The sequence below is a fragment of the Seriola aureovittata genome, chromosome 9 (assembly GCF_021018895.1).
Source record: "Seriola aureovittata isolate HTS-2021-v1 ecotype China chromosome 9, ASM2101889v1, whole genome shotgun sequence".
Classification (NCBI taxonomy): Eukaryota; Metazoa; Chordata; class Actinopteri; order Carangiformes; family Carangidae; genus Seriola; species Seriola aureovittata.
In genome coordinates this window covers 21,117,898-21,143,177 of record NC_079372.1, presented here as the reverse complement: position 1 = coordinate 21,143,177, position 25,280 = coordinate 21,117,898, and the positions used below count along the sequence as shown (strand labels likewise).

General features: G+C 42.0%; 1 protein-coding gene across 3 annotated transcripts in view; it reads right to left on the bottom strand.

Annotated features, from left to right (window-relative positions):
- The window catches only part of soga1 (suppressor of glucose, autophagy associated 1), a 103,646-nt gene that overhangs the window by 36,767 nt on the left and 41,599 nt on the right, over positions 1-25,280 (bottom strand). For all 3 annotated transcript variants that reach the window (XM_056383824.1, XM_056383825.1, XM_056383826.1), the window contains exon 5: positions 656-718. In XM_056383824.1, coding sequence (XP_056239799.1) covers positions 656-718 — 63 coding nt within the window. The remainder of the gene's footprint in view (positions 1-655; positions 719-25,280) is intronic.

Genomic DNA, 25,280 nt, shown 5'->3' with positions numbered 1-25,280 from the left:
TTTATCACGTCAGATAGAGTTCCTCATTGGAACACTGTGCAGTCTGCAGTGACCCGCTCCACGCTGAAACACAGGAGGGAACAACACGAGCAGTTCACCTGCAGCACATGCAGGTAGATATCAGGAGAGGCGAGAGCCGCCTCAGGCGACGCCATAAAAAGACTGCACTGAAAATGTGATGTTCCAGTTTGACTGTATCCGTGTGTGTGTGTGTGTGTGTGTGTGTGCATGTGACTATAGAGAAACTGGTTTACAGCCTTTTAAAGGCAGTTGTTAAGAATCTAAATAACCTTTAGGCAGCAAGAAAAAACACTTTAAAAGTAATTGACAGACAATGTAAATTACCAATCAATAACACAGAGAAACCTTGGTATTGACTGTAATATTGATGTCAGTTGTTTTCTCTCTCTCTCTCTCTCTCTCTCTCCAGCCTTTTCTATTTATCTCTATTGTGTTTCTCTGCTCCTCTGCTTCCCTCCATCTTGTCCTGCAGGTGTTTCAACTCAACACACTCAGCTATTTGTTATTCATGATATCGTTATGTAGCCCTCTATCGCTCTGTGGCATTGTGTGTGAGTGTGTGTGTGTGTTTTAGTCTTTAAGATGTAAAAGCAATATGTATCTCAGTATGTGATTTGCTGTGTGTGTGTGTTACCTGCGGACCGAGCTTCTTGTCAGGTTTGTTGTTGGGTCGTGCTCCTCTTTTCTTCTGGGAGTTCTGCAACAGACACACACACACACACACACACAGAGTCTCGTTAGTGAGGCGTGACACCATCATCGACAGCTTGTGTTTCAAAGAGACGAATGTGTTCAGTCAGAAATAAAACAGTGGGGGGGGGCATGTCCATTTTCCAGATCAATAAATTCCCATTTGTGCAGATATTTGCACGTGTCCTTGATTTTTATTTAACATTTAAAAAAATAACACAGAGCTGAAGTTATTTCTTCCTAAAATCCAGAGGTGGATAAAGTCAGAGTTTAGATGCTCCAGGTCAAATACTACAATACAATACTTTGACTGGAGTTAAAGTATTGGAGTACTGGGTTTTAAAAATACTGAAGTATTCAAAAGTAAACATTTTTTTTATGTGAACTCATCGTTGTATTGTTCCACATTTACAGAAACTAATGAGTCTGAAACAACCTGCTGACTGACTGACTGACTGACTGTTGAACCTGTAGAATAAAACGACTGTGGGATACAAAGGCTGTTGACATGGACATAAAACCAACTGAATCAACAACAGGACAGACATCATTAGTATTTCTTATTGTTTTTAGCCAGTGATGAAGTCTGGTCGTGGTGAATGCGGCAAACATTTCAAACTAAATTAATCAAACACAGACGTCAGATCAGAGCATGGTCTCTGTGAAGAATCCTCTGCCTCATCTTTATCTAACGTCGCCATCGTTAGGACACTGACAAGCGCAAACATGACATTTTTCAAAATAAAATAAAATTCATCCCTCTGACTAAAAGCTGTTTCAAAGTAAGAGCACTTCATAGAAATGTAGTGGAGTCAAAAGTCAAAAGTTTCTAAAAAAAAAAAAAATACTCAAGTAAAGAACAGATACTGAAAAATATACTGAAGTACAGTCCTCAAATAAATGTAGTTTGTTACTGTCCACCTCTGGTAAAATGACGAGGACACGATCAAGAGCTTTCACCATTATAGCTGTTCCACAAAAACACACCTGAGTGTCTTTTCACACCTGTCACTACCTCCCTAACCTGCTGCTCAGCAGTGTGTTGCACTTTTTAAACCTTTTTCCGGTGCATTTGAGGCCATTTTGAAAGTTTTCAGGACATTGAAGGCAACACTAACAATCCTCTTCAAGCTCTCATCCGTTTACCAACATGCCTTTATGTGCTTGATTAAAACACCTTTCTGGCCATCACCCTCAGATCGTCTGGCACCTCCAACGACTCTATGAGCTAAACTAATTGTCTCTTGGCAAAACTGTCAGAGCGTCTTATGTCTATTGATCTTTTCATCTAGCTCTCAGGAGGAAAGCCAATTAGCCTATTTCCCAAAATGTCAAGCTTCCTGTATGAGGACAAGCTGTTTACATTTTTGTAAAAATATGCTTTCAATCAGTGATGTCGTGATGATAATCACCATTAAGCACATGAATATTCTGAACTATTTCCATCCTGAATTTCCAGCTTCACGGCTGACAGACAGTCAGGATATCGTACGACACAGCTCCTCTCCCTCCCGCGCTGAGACCCAGATGTCATTGCTATGGTGATGCAGATCATTCCCATGGTGATTTTAATTACCGCAGAGAGACGGATAAGAGCGTGGAATTACAGCTGGGCAGTGGTGGTATGAAGAGAGACGGAGAAAAAGAGACGGAGATGTAACGGGAAATATGAGAAGAAAGAAAAACAGCAAAGTAGGGACAAAAACAGAAAAACAAAACAGCTAATGACACGATAGAAGAGCTGGGTTGCATCGCTAATAATGAATCCACACACACACACACACACACACACACACACACACACCAGCCTCTGTTCATCCAAGTGTCTGCCCAGTGCATTAGGCTCTCATAAATCATGATCCTTCCTTCTCTTTAGAGCTACGACCAATCACACACACACTCTCTCTCTCACACACACACACACGCAAACAGTGTGTGAGTTAGGACAGACGCTGCAGCGCAAGTAACTAAGCTCATCTGGCTCAGTCCGTTTCCATGGAAACAAGCTAGTCTCTCTGCAACGAACCGCCGGCAACAAAAGAAAGAAATGGAGGGATGGATGGAGGAGAAAGGTGAGAAAGGAGCACAGGAAAAACATAAATGAATAATACTTATATGGTCTTTTGCCAAAATATAAAGTGAAATGGTTAAAACACTGAAACCTTGAATCTCTGAGGACGTTTTAAATAATCCTCTCAGGTCCAGGTGGAGTTGCAGTTGCAGCATCAGCATCAAGGGCATTTGCTTATTTGTCCGATTCTTTCCACAACTCTGTCTCTGTCACTATTTTCACCCCCCATCCCTCCCTTCCTCTCTCCCTCCCTCTCCTCTTTCTATCCTTTCATCCTCTCTGCCCTCCCTTGCTTCCTCCCCTCCCTCTCATCCCTTCATCACTCTTTGGGCTGTTTTCCCGACCTTTTAATTTTTCATCTCCCGCTGTCCTTCCCTCCCTCTTGTCCCTCCCTCCCTGTCTCGGTGTCCTAACCCACATTAAGATCAGTCTATCAGGGGGCAAACAGTCCGTTAATGGCTCTAAACTCACTGATCAATGAGCCGGCCTGATAATGGAAACAATGATTCTGGCTGGAGGTCGAACAGATGTCGGAACTATTGGATCAGGCTTTCAGCTGAGCGGCGTTCAGTTGCAGAGAGGAGCGGGTGGAAAAGGATGGAAAAAGATGGGAGATCAATTCATGTTAAACTCTTGAGCTCATAATATGACACCTAGCTTCTTTTTGTGTGAGTGATTCCTGAACCAGCAAGAAAAAAAAGTTGCTTGATCTGCCAAATGATTGTTTGATTTTGTGCCTGTTCAACACAAAAGCCCTCGTGGGATAAAAATAGTAATAGATAGTTACTTTGAGAGGGTGATGTAAGAGTACCTCCAAAGAGGTGCTCTTACGTCACTAATTGGGGCGGGCCTGTGTGGGCAGAGATGGCAGTGTGATGCAGCTTCTCTGTATTTCCCCACCGGAAATGAAAGGGCGCGCTTTGAGCTAGCTAATAATAGTTAGCTAAAACTGTAACTTAAGGCTAAAGTTAGAAACTAGCTAACATTAGCGTTCAGCTGTAGATACTTGACACAATCTGATTCAGAAACTCCGATGATAAGAAAGTGAAGTGTATTGAACCAGCTGGATAGTTAGCTCGTGCTACTTACATTTACTTACGCCCGCTTGTGTGACGCACAGACGTGAGGACGGAGCCACTGACGGAGTGACGCAGGCAGACAGACGCAACGTTAAGAAATGGTACGGTCCACTTCAGGGGTGTTTGAAATCGTATTACAAGATTCCTCCAGCCATGAATGTCGGAAATATATTGTAATATTTACAATTACAGGTAACTAGGATATATCAATGTTTCAACGCCTCCCAATCTGTTGTTTAGACCTCTTTTTTTTATTTTTTTTTTTTTTTTTTTTGTTTTTTTTTTGTTTTTGTTTTTTTTGGGGGGGGGGTTCCGGGTTTTAATCAGGGGGGTCAGATTCTCTCTCAATCCTCCGCTTAATTGCTCCTGCTCCTGTGGCTTAGTTATATTTCTAGGAAGCTATATGTTATTTTTTCCATTATTTTTCTGGCACAAAACTGATGATTCTCACTTTTACAAAACCATGCTTGGAAATGTTCATTATTTATGATGAAAAACCACACACACACACACACACACACACACACACACACACACACACACACAAACACACACACACACACACAAACTGTGATCAGGGCCTGGTTCTCATGTTTCTGAGCCCGCAGGGCTACAGTTACACTGCAGATAAGATAGCAGGTTGACTTCCATGTCATCTGATAACATATTTAACAGCTCCTGGCTGTGTCCTCTGCTGCTAAGTTCTTTCTTAGGTAATATTTCACCATATTTTACAATAACTGCACTGGTTGTTCTGTTTAGTGTATACAGGAGAGATGGTGAAATACAAGGGGAGATGGATGGGTTTTTATAAAAGAGTGGGGACAGGGATGAAAAGACAGAAGGAGACAGTAAAAGAGAGAGAGAGGCAGATGGATTTTCAAAGACAGGAATGCATGCCAAGCCCTCCTTTGCCTGACTGAACTGGTGGATGGACGGAAACCGATCAGGACAGAGAGAGGAAAAGAGGGAGAGATGGTCACTGACAGTGAGAAAAAGAACGAGGGGCATATAACAACAGTGAAGGCAGAGTGGGAAAACAGGGAGAGAGAGAGATGTTGTCATTCCTCCGTCATGGATGAGGAGGTACAGCAGTGTGAACTCTCCCTCCTTCCAGTCCAATCTGATCTGCAGCTCCACCAGCCGTGACAATCAGGCTACAGAGCAGGTCGGGATTAAACACACTGAGAGACCTGATGAAACCCCCCCGAGGAAGGTTAGAAAGGTCTGGAGGAGGAGGACGGGACGCGTAAGCCAGAGAGGGACAGGGAACGACATGAAGAAACTGAACAAACTAATGTTGAAACTCTGGATACGACCTCTGCAAGGTCGAGAAAGTGGGAACAGAGAGCGAAGACTAAATACATTAAACAATGTTGAAACTCAGATTAAAGGCAGCACAGCGTGAAATATTCTTAGAAAAATGTCATGAAGTTAATTCAAACAGCTGAAAATAGACACAGAGGAATGAAAACAGTGTCGGTCGGTGGATATCCAAAACTGCTGGACTGAGATGTCACTGCTTTTTTCTTTTCTTTTCTTTTTTTACAGTGTGCTGATGTGGTTTCAAAATGGAAATGGTTTTAACAGCCTGGTCGGGTTACGGCCCGTCACACAGGTGAACTGACAGTAGATGAGATTGCTCTGTGAGAATGGGAGGAAGCAGCACAAGAGGTCAGATCTGATCTCAGTGAACAGACTCACCTGAACCAACCAGGCGTTAAATCCTGACACGGAGGAGAGGAGAGGACTACTGCGCAGGAACGGATTATAAGTGTATGAGTCCCACTCACTCTGGTACTTTTCTGTTTACAAGCTCAGGGACCTTTCACTGTTTTTTAATGGGCTCATTTTCTGTCTTTATTGTCTTGTGAAGCAGTCTGACACACTTTCTATAGAAAGGTCCTATCTACTAGATATAATCTTTTATTTATTATTATTATTACTGGTGGACTTTCCCAGTACAAGTAAATCTTTATTTATAGAGCAACTGTACAGTAAAAACATTTAAGAAATACATAAAAACATGAGATGAAAGAAAAAGAATAAAAGAAAAATCATTTAAAAACACCTCCAACCTGAACAACGCTCTGATACGACCTATAGGAGTGTCTCCTGAAATAGCGCCCCCTACAGCGGCAGCGTGGTTAATAACGGTCAGGTTTAGAGCAAAGTTGGTGATTTGGGTTAAAATAAGTTCTTCCTCAACATTAGACAGTCTTTGTTGCTATGGTTACGATATAAACAGCTGCTTTCACATGGGAATCGAACACCGCCCTCCTATTCCTGCGTTTTGTTGACCCATCCATCCACCACCACCTCCTCCTGACGTGGATTTTGTCTCTCTTTAAACTACGTCACCGACACTTTTCCCTTCGCTCCTGTCATCATTACCGCGACCACAAGATGTCGTCTAGCAACAAAACACCTAAGGGCTCATTTTTTTACAGGAGGACAGTCTCTTTATGAGAAGCTCGACACCACTCCTGAGTGCTACGCTAAATCTGTGGAGTCCTGTTTTAAGTATCGAGCTGAAGCCAGGATGCTAACCTAGCTTAGCCTAAAGATCGATCTCCAAAGCTCACTAATGAACACATTATATCTTGATTGTTTAATCTGTAAATAATCTGAAAGGCAAAAATAACAACGTGACTATAGGGGGTGTTACATGCTGGAACTATTTCCTCTATTTGTTTAACTGTATCCATCCGCCTCTGTTCTGCAGCCTGTAGCGCCGTTAGCGAAGGTTGCCGGATGCTGTTTGTGTACAAATCAAATAAGATGCAACTTTCCTTCTTAGTATTTCTAGGCAGATGTTTGTAGGACGATCCCTCCACATGAAAACCTCCTGCCGTGACGTTTTCCTGTGACATTTCTCTGGTTTCTCGGCTCCTGACAGGTGCAGCGGACAGTTAGTTTGGGACACAGCTGTGGCCTTTTGCCTCGCAGTGACACCGCCATGCATCTCAAGTGGCTGCTCACAACAAAGTCACGTTTCCTGGACACGGACACGCTGAAGTTTAGGATGCAGACTTCATATAAGAAGCCGAAATAGCAGCCAGAGCTACTGGTGCTGTTGTATTTCAAAAGCTCTAAAGCTCTGCACTAAAGTACTGACTTACTTGGCTTTGTCTGTTTGTGGCACAAAAAAAATAAACAACACACTGCAAAGTCTAATTTTAAGTCAAAGTTAGTTTTTTTTTAATAGTGGAGTCTGGAAAGAATCTTTCAGTCACTGAAATACTACAGCAAACATTTTCCTCTGAGGGCAGAAATTAGATCAGATTGCTCGAATACCGAGGGAAAGTGTGTCTTAGTGTGTGTGTGTGTGCAGAAAGAGAGTGTGGGTTTGTGGAGAGAAAATTGATTTATTTGAAGTGCATGCTGCAACAGAGACACACACACACTCGCAGGCAATGGGCCAGTCTCAGCCTGAAAGAACAGGACACTCACATCTAATCATCACCACCACACACACACACACACACACACACACACACACACACTCGAGGAAAAGTCTACACAACACAGCACACATTGGGTTGCATAACCTGTGTGTGTGTGTGTGTGTGTGTGTCAGATAAGGATGTATGGAGGCAAAGGGAAAGAGAAGACTGACACTGGGGACCGAAGGAGATAATTAAACAGCACTACGCCTCCTGCTAACAACACACAACAAATCAGAGCGGCGGAGCTCAGAGACAGTTAGCTTTAGCAAATCTTTAATTCAGCTCATTAATGAGGACAGGAAACCAATCAATCTTGTTATTTATCTCCCTGGATTTCTTTTTTAAAGTTGCCTTATGACTTTAATAAGGAAAATAAATGAATAAAGAGACATTTTCTGCTCAAATCCTGCCGTTTAGCCAGTAAAAGCAAACGAATACTGTTTATGTAAAAATACAAATGGATGCTTGTAACATTGTGAGCTGAGGCTAACATCATATTTCTATTTAGTCACACTTGATAACAGCGTTGACTGAATTCCTGGGATGTAAATGCAGCGTTAAGCAGCTCTCTCCGGCTGTCTGCAGGCAGAGGGAAGCAGCTCACAGAACAACGGCGCAGAGCAAATAAGGCGAAAGCAACACCGGCGTTTTCCCATAACCCCCCGCCTGCTCGGCTCATTACGACACACTCGCGCCGTTTCCACACATTTTGTGACACGATGACACGCCGCGAGCGCCGGATTAGGAAATAAACAGCCAATTTAGCATCAGCGCTTCCAACATGAAGCCTCTTTGTCTGCTGTGATGTTGATGATAAAACCTGGATCCAGGACTTTAAATGAAATAAATCCATTGCTGCTGATCATAAAGAACCATACCAGTGGCTTTATTAGTCTTTACTCTACAAATCAAATCAAGCGCACTCCACTTTACCTGAACTACCCTCCACACAAAGCCGCTCTGTCGTAGATACTCAGAACCACCGTGTAGTTTCCTTTCATGTCAGCTGAATGGTTTGATAATCCATCGGCAGAGTCTTGACATTTTCTGGGTTGTGTAACACGTCAAGTCTGCATGACATCTAAACTATCAGTGTCACACTGATGAACATTGATGTGGAGTTTGAACTTTCAGAGTGTGACGATTGATTTTCATACTAGAAAATAATCGAATGAATGACTTATTTTCTTCAAATCTTAACATCAGAAGGTGCGGCCCGTCGTAGACCGTGAAGGCCGAATCCAAGTGAGACGGGCTGGTCTACGGAGGATTAGCTGTTCCCGCCCTTACTGACATTTAACAGCGCAATCCTCAGACTCTCTGTCCCTGTTGAGCCACTGCAATGGATTAATCTCACTGGTACAAGTTGCCTTCGACCGTTAATGAATTAATACAAAAAAAGAAAAGTAAAAAGATGGCGACAATTTTTATTTTCGACCCGAGCCTCTCAGCCAATCAGATGCTAGCATGTTTAAATCTGACCTCTGGAAAGACACAGTGATCTAATATGATTCACTCCAAACAGGACATGTAAATGTTGTTAGGGACATGTCCTTCATTCAAACAGGATGAAACAGTTACAGATTCACTCACAATAAAGATATTAAATGATTGAGCACAAACACAATTATTTCTGTCTTTCTTCTTTTTTCTTCTTTCTTCTTCTTCGTCTCAGCTTATTTTTTATTTTCACTGTAACGTGGATCTCTTCAGAAAACCGCGTGTTCACATGGTCAACACATTCTGCGTTTATCAATACTAACTTATGAGCGGGAAAAGGTGCATGGTACGTATGGTTTATGTATCCAGCTCTTTTTCTTTTCTTATTTTTTTCCCCCACAGCTGAATGAACACACCTCTTCGTCACCTTCTCTTCAGATGGATTTTCCAGTCAAAAATTGGCGTTAATCAATCTGCTGCAGGCTTAATGAAAATTCTTCGCCATGATGTACAAATGATCCTGAACGCTGCTCTCTGACTTAGCTCCTGCTTCCTGCCAAATCACCTGAAGCTAACCTGATGTGTCCCAGCAGCAGACACACACACACACACACACACTCTGTTTTCTGATTCATTTGTGTTTAGGCTCATTTTAAATAGGTAAATAGGGGGGCGTTCAGAGCCCGGCGTGTTTCTAAATGTTTCTTAAAGTATTTTCAGTGAACGCTGACGTGATGTCACACAACAGAGATTCAGCTCACAGCCGTTTGCATGTGTGAATGGACAATTACCATCTATTAGCATAGCATTAGCACGGCAACAAAGCGCCGCCACGCCGATACAGGATGGATATGATAGGCTACTACACGTCTGAAAAGACGCTACACTTTCCCTCCTCGCACTCTCTCTCTCTCTCTCTCTCTCTCTCTGTCTGTCTCTCTCTCTGTCTGTCTCTGTCTGTCTCTCTCTCTGTCTGTCTCTCTGTCTCGTCCAATAAGTAATCAAGACAACAACAGGCTGCTCTCAAAAAAAAAAGGACAAAGGCAGCCTCCTCCTCCTCTGTTTACTTTGGCTCTTCACACACACACACACACACACACACACACACACACAGACACACACACACTGAAATAAGCAAACAAAGCATCAAGAAGCAAGGAGGGCTACAAGGACGGATGGAAGGAGGAGAGGAAATGAGGAAACGAGAAGAGGAGAAAAAAGGAAACAAGGAGAGGTGACGAGGAGATGAGAGAAGGAGAGGAGGGGAGGAAACAAGAGAGGAGAGGAGACGAGAGAAGGAGAAGAGGAGGGAAAGGAGGATTTGTTGTTCTTTGTTACCAGAAGCTCTTTTTACTTCCAGTCACTTCCATTAGAGAAAAGCTTGTGTGTCTGTCTGCCAATGTATGTGTGTGTGTGTGTGTGTGTGTGTGTGTGTGTGTGTGTGTCTCAGACACTCAGCTTATTAAGACAGTGTGTCAGTAGGTGACCTTGCGCAAATGAACAGCCCTTCAAGTACAACCTGAACGCTTCGTATTGATCTGAATTATTCATGTGTGTGTGTGTGTGTGTGTTTGTGTGTGTGTAGTTAATGTTTGTTTGACTGTGTGCATATTTTTGTTTCCACAATCAGGAAATGTGTGTGTGTGTGTGTGTGTGTGTGTGTGCTATATGTAAGTGTGTACAGAAGAAGTGTGTGTTTGTTGTGGTTGCTTGAAGCTGAACAGACTGACGTGTGTGTGTGTTTTTGTGTGTGTAGCAGACGTCAACCCCTAGAGACCCCCCCACCCCCCACCCGGGGCCCTATTGTCCCTGAACGTTTATTAAAGAGCTAATCGTCTAATTTAATGTACAAACCAGCCAATCTCTCTGTGACTGCTGCAGGTTTCTATAGAGTACAGGTGCAATTAACCATTACTTTAAAGATTATTTTCATTATCGAGTAACTCAGAGATGATGTTGTTTGATGAACTCATTAACTGTAAACTCACAGAGCTCAAGATGTCGTCCTTTAATTTCTTGTTTTTCAGCCTTTAAGTGTGTGAAACGGAGAAGACGGACGCCACAGACGTTTGGTATTTTCATATTATAAATTAATGCTGCAGCTGTTGTACATTCATTTTTCATTAATTACTTCATCGAACCGTGGACTGCTCCACTGACAGTTTTTCTGGAAGAGGAAACATGAGAATTTTTGTCTTTAGAAGATTTATTCCAACCACCACAAACTGCTGCATCAACACAAACACGAGGGTTTGTAAGGCGGACTGAGTGAGGTCGGAGAGAGTCACTATCTTCTCCCAGCAGACTGAAACATGTTTCTTATTCCTGTTAGTTTTGATGTGGGTTTGTCGGCTCGGTATAAAAGCTACACAGCTCTTCAACATGACAGTATGTTTACAATAATAATCCTTTTGTTAGATTTTCTTATTGTCATAATTACACATAAACGTCATTATTCTTCATTTTTTCTGGGACAAAATTATTATTTTTTTATATTTTTGCATTTTACATTTCCACAAAATGACTTGGCAGAGTAATATTATTATTATTGTTATTGACAAAGATAAGTTAATGATGTTAAAGATGGAGTGTATGAACAAGGTGAAGGTGGTGAAAGTGAAAACAGTTTGAAGATGGAGAGAGAGACAAAGAAGAAGAAGAAGCTCCACCTCTGGAGTATTTAATATTTGATCGTCTGACCTGCACCACACCGAGGAGCAAAAGAGATGCAGCATCTATTTACACCCCCCACCCTCCCACACCGACCCCCCAGCCACCAGCCTCCCAACAAAACGCCTCGACAACCACGGACCACAATGCGTTGCCGTGGCGACAGCTTTTGCAGCCTGTCGCCAAGGCACCCCCCATTGGCAACACATTAATGAAAACGACAGAAAGAGGAAGAGGAAGGAAGGAAAGGAAACGGAACGGTGAATGATAAGAGGGTCAGAGGTGGAGAGAAAAGAGAGGAGGAGAAGGAGGAGAGGGAGGAGGACGAGGAAGGAAGGTGGCTGGACTGAGCGAGAGACAGATCAAAGACAAAGAAAGTTCAGGAAGCAGGGACCCTTTAAATCTTCACGCTCTTATTTTGAAAGCTCTTTGTTTACGTCTGAATATCATGTCTGAACATAAAAGCTGTGACATGTAAACAATAAAAGTACGATGACACTGTTTCAACAAAGCACTTCTCTGTTTCCACGGGTTTAATAACCATGATACGATTATGTTTGACATTTGTCACGGCAGAAGAGAAATAATGTAAAATAATGTAACACAGTTCTCAACTAAACTCATTTCTATTCCCGCTCTTTCTTACAGTCTCCATCTGCAATAAAAAAAAAAGAAAAGATAATATACCTCTGCATGTGTTTGGAAATAATAATATGTTGTAATCCTAATGCAAAGCAATGTGAAAGTCATAAACATGATGTATTATTTAATATCTCTGCATGTTCTCTGCTGCTCTGTATTATCTTATTATCATATTATCATGTGTGCAGATGTGTGCAGAGCAAAAAGACGGATACGATGATTCATGGTTTTCCCCGAAACTAAGAAACTAACTACGTTATATATTTTAGTATCTAAGAAATATAAGATGGAAATGATTATGTGTTAGTAAAGAACGATGATAGAAGGTCTGTATCATGTGATTAAATCCTTAAATCAGTTGTCCAGGAAAGGCAAGTATCCCAGAATCCCTCTCAAACCAAGCACACTGCGCCCCTACGAAGCGAACTGTGTTACGGTGCACACAGGTCAGCTGAGCGGATCAGAAAGCGGCGTAACACAGTGTGCTCTGCAGGTGCGCTTGTGCGTAGGAATACGGCAGTTCAGCGGTTGAGAAAAATGTAGCACCAAAGGAAAGTGCGGATTTGACGGGAGGATGAAGAGATGAAAATCTTCTACATGAAGCTTCATTTAAACAGACGTTGGATTGTTTCACTGGGCGTCTTTTAAAAGTGTCTAGAACAGGTGTTTTCTGCTGGCCCCGCCCCCCGGCAGCTCATCACTCTGCTAGTGTACCGGTCCTCCTGCTGCTCTTAAACTGCATCTACTGCAGGAAACACACTGACTGAACATGACAATACTTTAATATTTAGGCTGCATATTATGACTCATAGCCATCAAAGTGTCACAGTGAATTACAATGAGCAAAAACGTTTAACTAACGGAATAAAAATGTAATGTACTTTGTTGTCTCACTGTTTCTCTGGACAGACAGACGAGGACAAATCAGTCCCTTTGAATGAGAACTGGAAGTTACCATTAAAGAGAAAGATGCTGCAGAAAGTAACATTTCAACTGCACACTGTTCACGTGCGACTGAGTCTTTATTCAGTGTTTTTGCTTTAAAAACGTTTTCTTACTCAGACTTATTCATCTACGGGACAGATCGGTTATACACTGTCATTTCCTCTGTTTTCTTATCCAAGCAGGAAACTAAGAGACAAAAACAAACAACCTCACAAGACTCTGCAACATCAGTCATAATTATGCTGAATATAAGTCAAGAGACCACAGCCACAATCACAAATTATAAAATAAATAAATAAATACACAGAAAACAGAAAATAGCCCTGAATCTTCCTTGATACAATCAGAAGACCCGAGACATATTGATCAGCGATTATATCTGGCAGGATACGGTGATCCATCCCCCTCTGTATACCACAGGTGTTCAGTCCATCAGCTCCACATATATTAAAGTAGATATTATCAAAAGGTGAAATATACATAAACTGTCAATCGCACAATGAGATCAGTTTCTCTAACTGTCTAACTTCACGCAGTCTATACGTCACACGTTCATATGAGGCCGTTTTACGCTTTAAATCTGTCCACTTATTAAAATTAGACACAGAGGAGGATTTCCAGGAGCGTAAAAATGATTCTACAGCCAGTAACCTCAACGAGGCGAAACCACAGCCTCCTGTGCTGCGACACTTTCATATCATGTGGTATTAACCCAAATAAACACGACGTGGAAGATTCGTTCAAATTCACAATCTCTTTCCACATAGTGTCCGAGTCCGACCATTTTTTAAATATCAGGGTTATCGTCACAACACCACCATGTACCTGCATTAGTTTACCTCTGTAGCAACATGTCCTGGATGACAGTAACTAAGAGTGATTAAAGCTCCACCTGCTTCACCTGCTTCGAACTGCTCTTAATCTGAACATGTTCATTTGTCGTCCCACCTGGTTAAACGAGGGTTAAACTTCCTGCCCCCTCTTCTCACTTGCAGCCACCTGAGCTGCAGCAACTGTTCACCACAGTCACAGAGAGAAACCATATGTGAATGAACACACACACATATGCAAAGCTTCTCCATCAATACTGCAGCGTCTCCATCTGCTGTCTGTGTGTGTGTGTGTGTGTGTGTGTGTGTGTGTGTGTGTGTGACAGAGGGCGTCCCTGCAAACCACAACACAGCACCCCCCGATGATGTCCTATAAATAGAGAGCATCACTGCAGTGACGCCTCCCAGCTCAGCTCAGCTCTGCCCTCTCTGTAGTTCAGACGAGAAGTGGCTTCTAATGAGAGGATCTGGATTTATTTCTTATTTTGTTTTTAAAGGTAAAAAAACTCAGAGAATGAACCAGAAGCAAAAAGATTGTCATGTTTGTTCTTATGTCTCTGCTTGTATTTGTAGATACAGAGAGGAGAGGATTCGACATGATACATGATTCATAATTCAATAAAACAAAGACGCCTCTGACAGAAAACTTGTTCTCGACTGAAACAAGTTGTTCTTCGTCTTAACGGATCAAAACTAAATTTGTTTGACAGGAACATTTTAATACAGTTCATCAGTGCATTAGAGATGTTGTTCTACAGGATTCTGAGGTGATGACAAACGTGAACCGCCCCGTCACAACTTCAAAGGAGGGTGTTTGATGGGAACTGGTTTATAAAATTGAATTAAAATAAAATAAGATAAAATAATAAAATGAATAAAAATAAAATATAATAATAAAATAAAATACACACACACACACACACACAAACCTCCATATGGTTAATGGCTTCTTCATGAACACGCTTCACATCTTTAATTAGTCTGGATTTCTTGTCACATGTGGTTTTCTCACCTCAGACACACACAAGTCAGCAGAAATGGCAAGTAGAATATCATAGGATTACAGTATCACACCGTATGTGTGTTTGTGTTTGTGTTTGTGTGTGTGTGTGTGTGTGCGTGTGTGTGTGTGTGCGTGTGAGTGTGAGTGTGTGTGTGTGTGAGTGAGAGAGAGTGAAGTGGAGCGTGTAAGACAGGTTGACTGGGTTGTCCAGTAATTGGCAACGTGAACTGCATCAATTATGTCAAAGTGTGTGTGTGTTTGTGTGTGTTTTGTATGTGTGTGCGTGTGTTTGTGTGTGTTTGTGTGTGTGTGTTTTGTATGTGTGTGTTTGTCACACGTCACATAAATGATAGCTGCAAATATTATTTCTTATAATAATCCAGTGATGATTAAACAGACTGTGTGTGGCAGCTCAGTGCAGCTTTAATTCAAAGCATTTTTAAAAAATCTGAAAAAAAAATTATAATTGTATACTGACTTTTGTACATTAGCTGCACATCCCACATCCATAAGAGAACAGTAAGTGATATTAAACCCTCGGCGCCTTGAATAATAACCGGCTGTTGGAAGTGAGTGACAGCAGAACAAAGGCCGGCTCTGCTGACCTTTAGGTGTGTCTGTCACTTCAAACACCAGCACCACACACATGCAGAGAGGTGACGTGGGTAATTGCTGAAAATAAATCCTTTTGAGACATCAATGTGTATTTTAATGGCTCATGGTTTTCAGTTATTACTGATCTGATTTTTTAATACATTTTTAAAGGAAAAGTTTGACATTTTGGTAAAATATGCTCATTCGCTTTCTTGCCGGGAGAGGTTCGATGGCACGCTCAGTCAACATGAAGCTACAGACAGCAGCTGGGTTAGCTTAGCTTAGCATTAAGTCTATAGAAACAGCAGAAAGCAGCTAGCCTGGCTCTATCCAATATCAGTATCACATCTCCAGGGAAACTCCAGGAAGTAACAGACCCCCTTTGATATTCACAGTAAACACTGGGAATTCAATTAGTTTAATATAAAATGAAAAAACTTCATTATAAAACCACTGAGTCAGATCTGAAGGTAAATGTTCTGCTGTATTTTGAGTTGACTTACATTCAACCTAATATCTCTGTGTGGAGTCCTGAGTCCCGCTGTAATCCAGTTGTTGATGTTATTGAAGTTAATTAGCATCTTTAAGACTAAGAAAGATTCAAGATTGTTCAGGATGTTTGTCTGTTTTCATGCTTCTTGTGGCTAAATAACGGCGTAGAGTTTTTATTGAGGAGGGTGGAAAATGTTCTATCTATCTATCTATCTATCTATCTATCTATCTATCTATCTATCTATCTATCTAACCTCATTAACGTGGTATTTATGGGAAATTACCCTCTTTGAAGGCCGATCCTTCGCGGCCCAACATATCCCAGGATTCATTGCGCGCCGGTAATGAAAGCAAACAACAGTGACAGTGAGTCTGAGGATCACACAGTTAAATGTCAGTCTTGTGTTTCAACTGTTAAAACCACGAGACTTTAAAACCTCAAGTTTCTGTGAAAAACAAAAAAGTTACGTGTTGTCAAGGTTGCTAGGAGACGGGAGCCGCGCTTTGCGACCCAACGGTAAGGGCAGGAAAAGCTTGGATCTGTGTTGTCACGGTAACGATAACAAACGTGCTTTTAAGAACGTGGAACAGTCACAGGGTAATTTGATTACAAACATCGTTAAAAGTGAGTACTTTCTTGAGTTTAGACCTTTGTCGTCATGGCAACATAAACTACAGGTCGCCCTGAAAATTTGCATAATGAATCTGCCCTGACTCACAAGCTGTCACACCAGCTGAGACACATCTTTCCAAAGAGAGTGTCATCGATTCCCCGTGTTGGTCGACAAGACATTAAACGCACCGCTCGTCCCTCAGCATTGACTGTTTATTCCCTCCGTCTTTGTTCCCGCCCTGTAATCCTTCGCCATCAGCCTCTCTGACAGGAAATCAAACCGGATGTGACACGCTAAGTGGAGCCTTCATCTCGCTCTCTGAGGAGAGGGAGACGTTGTGACCTCGGCTCGTCCCCAGTAATGAGTCAGCCCGTGGGAAGAGGCGTGTTTTATACTGACTGCAATCATCTTAAAGTCATGTCTTCTTCTTCTTCTTCTGTTGCTGTTCTTTGACTTTTTGCCCTGTGTTTGGTCGTTACCCAGTTCAGCGACAACATGGTCAACACAGTCAAATACTGACTCGAGTTCAAGGTTCTTTTATTAGTTTTTAAGGCCCCCCAGGGTCGAGTACATCTCAGATCCCCTCAGATCCTCAGACCAGCTGCTCCTCGATGTCCCTCTGGGCGAGGCTATGGGGAAAAGGATGATTGGGCTTTCATGGTAAGGGCCCAAAAACTTTGGAAGAGTTTTCCTCTTTTAATGAAGTGCTCCACTTTTTTAAGACTAAACTTAAAACCCATGTTTTCTTTGGCCTTTGAGGTTTTATCTTTCACTTTTATCCTGTGTTTTTATTTCTCAGTGTTTCCTGTCCGTCTGACTTCACATTTTAGCTGTTGTTATGTTCTGTATATATGTTGTTAATTATTGTGCAGCACGACTCTGCTTGTTTTAAATAGGATTTATAAATAAACCTTTTTCTTTATGTCCCTCCTCCTCTAACTTTCCTCCCACCAGCTCCCGCTCTGATTAGCTGTTGAAGATTTGAATTTTCAAACAGGGATCAACCGCTTTTTTCTTTCCCCTGTCAACATATGCATTTTATTACACACACACACACACACACACACACATACAAACACACACACACACAAACACACATCATTATTATTATCATTGTCTTACTTTTTAGTCCTGACATGCCTCCACTCCTACCAGCCTTCAGACACAGTAACTAATGGTTACTGCACTAAATGTTTGACGTGGCGTTGATAATGACATCACCAACCGGAGTAAAACACATGTTCTGCACATGGAACAATTTGACCTGGTTCGACCCTGCTGCTGTGGCTCACGCAGACACACAAACGGACGCATGTGTTCATATATTAGCTCCATGAGCTTAATGCGCTTTTATCAGGCCATTTAATCGACCCGCTGCCCGGCTGAAGTTATTGCGTGGGAGCGGGAGACGCTTAGAAGAGACAACATCCCCAATCACAGATAAACAAGGCAAATGAACGAGAAGATCATCATGTGGTGCTGTTGTGTTTTTATTGTGTGGCTGTTAATGTCTGCACAGCAGATTTCTCCCACAGGATGCTGAAGTTTAGAGCTGCATAAATTACAAGAAGAAGAGGAGGAGAGAGGAGAAATGGAAGGAGAGGAGAGGGAAGCCAAGCAGGACTGGGAGCAAACAGCAATTTCTTGATTTATTTATTTTAATGTTTTCAGTTCCAAACACGCAAACGTCAATTTATGAAAGAAAAACAAGCAACAAGTAATTTTGTCCCTCTCATAACACCCCTAGGAGCATTTCCTGAAGTGTACTGGACCCTTGTTGTCATGGTTACAACAATAAACTTGCTAAGTGTACCAGGGCCTTTGGCGTCGTGGTTACACTAATAAACACGCGGTTAAGCTAATGGAACGCTCACAGATTGGTTAAGTTTAAAAAAACGAAAACTAACCACCATCCTTCTGATGTGGACTCTCTTTGTACGACGTCACATGACTTCCTCCTTTGCTCCTCTCACAACTACGACGGCTACTAGAGGTCACCTGACAACAACGTCACATGCAACTGATGTTCAGAGAAAAATAACAACCCCTCAAAAAAAAAAAAAAACAACAATCAGATAACCGTCATCAGACTCTGATTCTTATATTATAGACCTTCTGAAAATCCAGTGTTTAACAGAGTTAGCATTAGCACAACAGCTAACACTGTGTCAGCCACTGCCAGTTACAAGCTAACAAACAACATAAACAAATAAAAGATGCTAACCAAGATATCCGTTGTGAAAAGCGCTAACCGTTGTGAAAAGATGATAACTGTGCTAACTGCTCTGAAAAACGATGCTAATTATGCTAACCATTCTAAAAAACGATGCTAACTGCGCTAACCCTTATGATATCTCCGCCAGTCTCTGATTCTGGTCTCAACAGACTCCTGTTCTGAGTCTGTCCTATGTTGTTTTAACTTTGGGAGATACAGGTATGTTTGAGCAGGATCACATTGTTTACAATAATGAGGTTGAGAAAGAAATCAGGATTTTTGTTTTCTCTCCCTTTAAATGAACCAAAAACACACATTCAATCTTGCAGCAGTGACAACAGCAGAACCCTCCGTTCACTTGTTATATTTAAAGGCCGGTGTGTCTCTCTCTGTCTCTGCTGCCATAAATTACTGTGGTAAAGCCTCTGGCAGAGATTCAGACCCTGGAAAGGAAAACAAACACACACACACACACACACACACACACACACACGCACACACACACACACGCTAGACCACTTCGTTCTGCTCCACTGCTCCGATCAAATCAGTGCTGGGACCAACGAGAGGGTAGCCATTAATTTTTGACCTCAGTTTGACAGAGTAGCACGAAGTTGCTTTACCAAACCCTCAGAGAACTGAGGAGGGAATCACCGGCGTGCTCCCAGCACACACAGATAACACGGAGAGGCACATTACCATAAAATGCTCGTAAATCCCGACCCCCAGCTCCTGCACTGAACAGTCGATTTACCAGGCAGCCAACTGTCATTCTGACACGCTGCTCTGTTCAATACACCATACAAGTATGTGAAAGGTGAATTTTGGGATTCATCTTGGCAGCGTCTGACTCCACCTCTAACTCCCTCTCATCTAATCCAAATATGAGAAAAAGACTGGGGCGTGTGTGGAGCTGAGACTTTGTGTCAAGCATACTCTCACCCACCTGTCACTCAAACAGGCCACGCCCCCAATTCTGCATAACTTTAGTTCTTAATAAAATGTAAACAGGTGAGTTATATAAACAGGTGTCACAAAGGAGGAAATTAGCTCTAGAGACCAAAACTCTTTTTGTACCAGGCTGTAAACATGTTTATTTCTGCTGTAAAGTTGGACATTTTAACATGGGAGTCTATGGGGACTGACTCACTGTTGGAGCCAGACTCTAGTGGCCATTAGAGGAACTGCAGCTTCTGGTTCTTCACTGTTGATGCTTGCTCTCCTTTTTTTCTTTGTCTTTCAATTTCCAAAAACATATCATAATGATTTTTATTTGATTTATATGCAGCTATTAAGCAGCTGAAAATTCGCATAGAAACAGTAGATACCTCTGACAGGAAGGGCTGTTTAATAGTAGAGTTTTTTTTCTATTTATGATCACATATGGTTGAAGTCCAGGCTCGCTCGTTGCAGCCGTGGGCGATGTTTGTGCTAATTATGAGACAGCCTATTTGAAGGAACATCCAGGGCCTATTTTGGAAGCACTACACCATCAGGACGTTCATCAGCAGGCTGAGATAATTAATAACTGGGTGACTCATCAATTTTTTGTGTCTGTTTTTATGGGAAACATGTTATTAGCAGCGTGTTCACACCGCTGCCTCCTCGTCCTCTCGTACAATAACAGTGAGCTCCTCTGCAGCAGACTTAGCATGTGCAGGTTAATGATCTGTAACACTGTAGATATTGACCGTTTAACCAGTGATGCTCTGGCCTTGTGCACTGCAGCGCTGATATAATTCCCTCCATTATGTGTCCTAACAGCTCACCCTGATGACACTGCACTGAGCGCACAGCACATTTCAGTGAGCGGTTGAATCCAGGTGTCCGTGAAGGGCAGGTGTGCTGTCCTGTAGCTGGAGAGGACAAATCCTCAGTGGCCTGACTCTGACGACAGGACACTTTCAAAGGACTCTTTGTACTTTTAAAGCTGCTGCAGGGAAACTGTCTTTGAGAGAGAGAGTGTGTGTGTGTGTGTGTGTGTGTGTGTGTGTGTGTGTGTGTGTGTGTGTGTGTGTGTGTGTGTGTGTGTGTGTGTGTGTATGTGTGTGTGTGTGTGTGTGCTGTTTGAAATGTTTTTGAAGTTCAGGCCACAAATCTTATGAGATGATGTCAGTAAAGTGCATTCAGTGATCTCCTGTTTGCCGAGCTGATTTCCTCTATAACGCTTTATTCTCCACTTAAAAAGAGGCCGACTGTTGGTGTGACACTGGAACAGATTCCTCTATTTGATTTCAAATAAACCAGTTTTCCAATATTTTAGACCATCAACTACAAACTATTTATATTTGTCCATTTTACATTTGTGTATTATTTCACACAGCTACAGTTAATTTCAGTACAGTGAATAAAATCACACTGCACATTTGAAAAACAAATAATAAATCACATTAAATGTTCAAATATTCTTTGTTATTATTATAATCCACCTTGAACTGCAGTGGACCAATGAGAGATAGCATTAGCACAAACGCTAACACTATGTCAGCCACTGCCAGTTATAAGCTAACAAACAACATGAACAAATAAAAGATGCTAACTACACTAACCGTTCGGAAGAGATGTTAACAACATTAACCATTCTGAAAAGGTGCTAACTTCACTAATCGTTCTCAAAGGATGCTAACTGCGCTAACAGTTCTTAAAATATTCAAATTTTGCTAACTGCTCTGCAAAGATGCTAACGGTTCTGACCCCTCTGCTAGTCTCTGGTTCTGGTCTCAACAGACTCCTCCTCTGAGTCTGGGTCTGACTGAGGCTCAAACATGTGGCTGAGTCTCTCTGATGTTTCCTGCTCTCACCATCTTGATGCTCTCTGCTCTTTCACCTGTCCACCTGGAGCCAGCAGGTGGTGGGCGGGGCTCAAGGCCTGACCCAGATTTCTCAACCAGGAAGTAAGAGGAGATAAAAACCATGTTAAACTAAATATGAATCAATGCAGAGGATTTTTACAGAGTTTTATTTTCTGACCCCGACTAGAACTGAACTGTCTCAGTTTTGAGCCTCTTGAATTAATTAAGAAGTTAAAACTAATGTGGTGAATCCATTTATAGAAAGCAAAACCCATCTGTTGTTTAGAGAACTCTTATTATATTTTATATTATATTTTATTATATAATCCATATTTAGAAGTGGCAGTTGAGATAAAAGTCGAATGTGTGTCCACTAATTTACATCTGCTTTGTCCTTGAGCAAGAATCCAAACCACCAACGTTCACGTTATTAATTACTCTGAATGAGATCAGCTCAGTCCTTAAATTATAAAACATCACAGAGCCTCTTAACCTGTTAACAGATTCCTCCATCAGCCTCGACCTACAGCGGCGTCATGGTCTCCTGATGAGACTGTGGTCTCTATAAAGGTCCACTGGTGTCCTCTGCCATCAGACAGAAGGACAGAGATAAATCTCTCTTACTGCAGGATCACTGTCCTCTCACTCTTCTCTCTTCCTCCTCTTATTCCATCTCATATGTTCCCATCACCATATTTCTACCTTTCATTTTCTTCTCCACCTGTTTATCTACACACACCCATTCAACCTTCATCTCACCCCACTCTCTCTCTCTGTACCTGTGCTCTTCATGCTCGCTCTATCTCACTTTCTTCACATGTCTTATTTTATTTTCTTATCTCTCTCATTTTTTTTCAATCCAGAATTAAAATATTGATATGAAGAGAAAGAAATTAAAGCCGCCAAAGAATTAAATCTCAACTGATTCATAATGGTAGATATTAATGGGAAGGAATTAAGTAGGTAGTAAATTAAGCACGTTTTCTTCCTTTTTTACAGTTTAAAAGATCCTGTCCAATCAAATCCAACTTGGTTGCTCCTGAAAACTACAATGCAATGTGGAAAACAGTCTTCTTGCTGATACCTTTTAACAGCGATGACTCAGAGTTAATATTGTCATATTTTCACATTTTAATGGTTGAAGATACAATTTGAAACAGCTGTTAAAGCCTGACCTCAATTTTAATCCAATAAAAAAAACCCACATTTCCAGCGTGACCAGTGTCAGTGCATAACTAACAGTACATTAGCAATGCAGCTCATTGTTACATAACACATCTTTACACTGACATTTAACAAAACTAAGAGATATACTGGTACTGCTGATGGTAAAGTTAGAGTTACCACGACCTCACACAATCCATTTTCTGGCATTTATATGTGTACGCCACATCCTCCCCCCAGACAAACCTCACCCCACCTTAATTTACTTGCTTTGTTTCCAGGATGCCTATGGGATCATCATTATGTTATTTGATCACATACACACTCAACAATTGAGCCAATATATCCTGATACTGCTGTTTGACATTAACTTGAGACTAAATTTAAATTCATAAAAAAGGTCCCTCCTCATCTGTTTAATCAAATTACACACATTTAGGCTAATCTATGATCTCCTTTTGATAACTAATGTAATAACTTCCTTCCATGCACTGAGGTTCCATCCACAGTGCTACGCTGCAGTAAAACGCATCTCTATTCCTACGTTTTCGCCTCCCGTCCACACGACTCCAGACTTTTATAGAACTGAAAACAGAGAGTTTTGGAAACGCTGCTGGACCTGTTTTATTGTGAAAACTCTGGGGTTGTGTTTTATTGTGAAAACTCTGGGGTTGTAAACGATGAGGTCACAGCCACGGCCTCTCCTGATTGGCTCTCATCAGCCTGGACTACCAGTGGAGCATACAACATGATAATGAATGACCTTGTTGTCTTTGCTAGCAGCTGCTGTTCACTTACATTCTCTGTAACTCTACAACTGTCTTTGCTGTTCCTCCTTCAGAGGATTTACTGCAGAGGAGACAATCTACTTCCTGTTTACACCGGCTCACACATGCTCAGTGTACACGATTTGTCAGTATGTGTTTTCAGGTGTGATATTCTGGATTTTCGTTTGAACACGCCATTTTAAAATGAAAACGTAGTCGTGTGGACGTTGTCTGAGGCCCCCCCATCCCCCCGATGAGGCCCACCTCCCACTTTGAAAACCTCTGCCCTACAACAAGCTGAATTTATTTCATTCTGATAAGAAACATCTGATAAGAAACCACATGAGGGAATGACGACAAATAAGAGCCGGACCCGGCTGAAAGCTCCTGACAGGGCGAGCGTCATCCACACCAGACTGCAGCCATTCAGCTGGAGAGGAGAGGGGACAGAAATAACACTTCCAGGAATTAAATCCCAGGTCTGCACTGCACATTTCAGTAAAACACATTCTCTGTCATATCTAACTGAATCCCTCCTGCTCTGTCTGCTGGGTCAGGTCAGTAAAAATCAGAGTCGTTTCTTCCTTCTCTTTGTTCATCTCTTGTTCCTCTCCTCCACATTTGTTCACACAGCAGCCCTTGAAGCCACTTTTCTCTTTAGGCGGTCACACAATCAGTCCCTCCCTCCGCCACCATCACTTAATAATCCCTCTCCTTTTATCTATTCCAGTCAGTGTGTGATCACATTAGAGCTTCTCTCCTCTCGGCTCAGTCGAGCTCCAGATCCCCACAGCTCCATTCTGGCCCATTACCCATCCAGCCAGTGTTTCTGCTCCGGATGACTGGGTGAGGCTCACCGCCGCGCTACAAGTCAATCATCACGACCTCTGACAGCAACACCAGGAAGCTTCACTTAGGAAACAATAACACTCACTTTATATGTTGAAAGTTAATTTAATATAAAATAAGTCAATGATTACACACACACACACACAAACAGGATCAGATTTAATCCTCCAAACAGAAACGACTGTCGCTGCTGCTCAGCGTCTTTTACATAACCTGACCATCGGAGTGATCAGAGAGAGACAGAGAGAGAGAGAGAGAGAGACAGAGCCTGTCCTATCCCAGTTACATCATTCACCAGTTAGCAGACACAGATTAGATGTATAGATAGAGCTGATGTACAGAGAGTATAAGGAACAGTAAGAAGAGCTGTTCCCACTCAGGTACGAGTGGTTCAGGCTGCGTTCAGGTTCAACACTTGACACCCTGTGATCGAGTGTCTCTGTGGATATGAACAAACCTCTTAACACAGTATTACAGTCACAGTAAACAGCATATCCCTCAGTATGTGACAGAGCATGAGCAGGTCCTGAAGAACCAGAAGCTGCAGTTCCTCTAATGGCCACTAGAGTCTGGCTCCAACAGCGAGTCAGTCCCCATAGACTCCCATGTTGCAATGTCCAACTTTACAACTGTTTTGGTCTCTAGAGCTAATTTCCTCCTTCATGACACCTGTTTATATAACTCACCTGTTTACATTTTATTAAGGACTAAAGTTATGGAGGATTGAGGGCGTGGCCTCTTTGAGTGACAGGTGGGTGAGAGTATGCTTGCCACAAATCAACATGCACTAAAGTCTCAGCTCCACACAACCTTCCTCTTTGACCATTTATGGATTAGCTGGGAGATAGGGGCGGAGTCAGACACTGCCAAGATGGCGACGGCGGAGCAGCTCACTCTGAGCTTCAGAAACCTGAGGGTGACGTCACAGAGACAACATTCATCTTTATTTACAG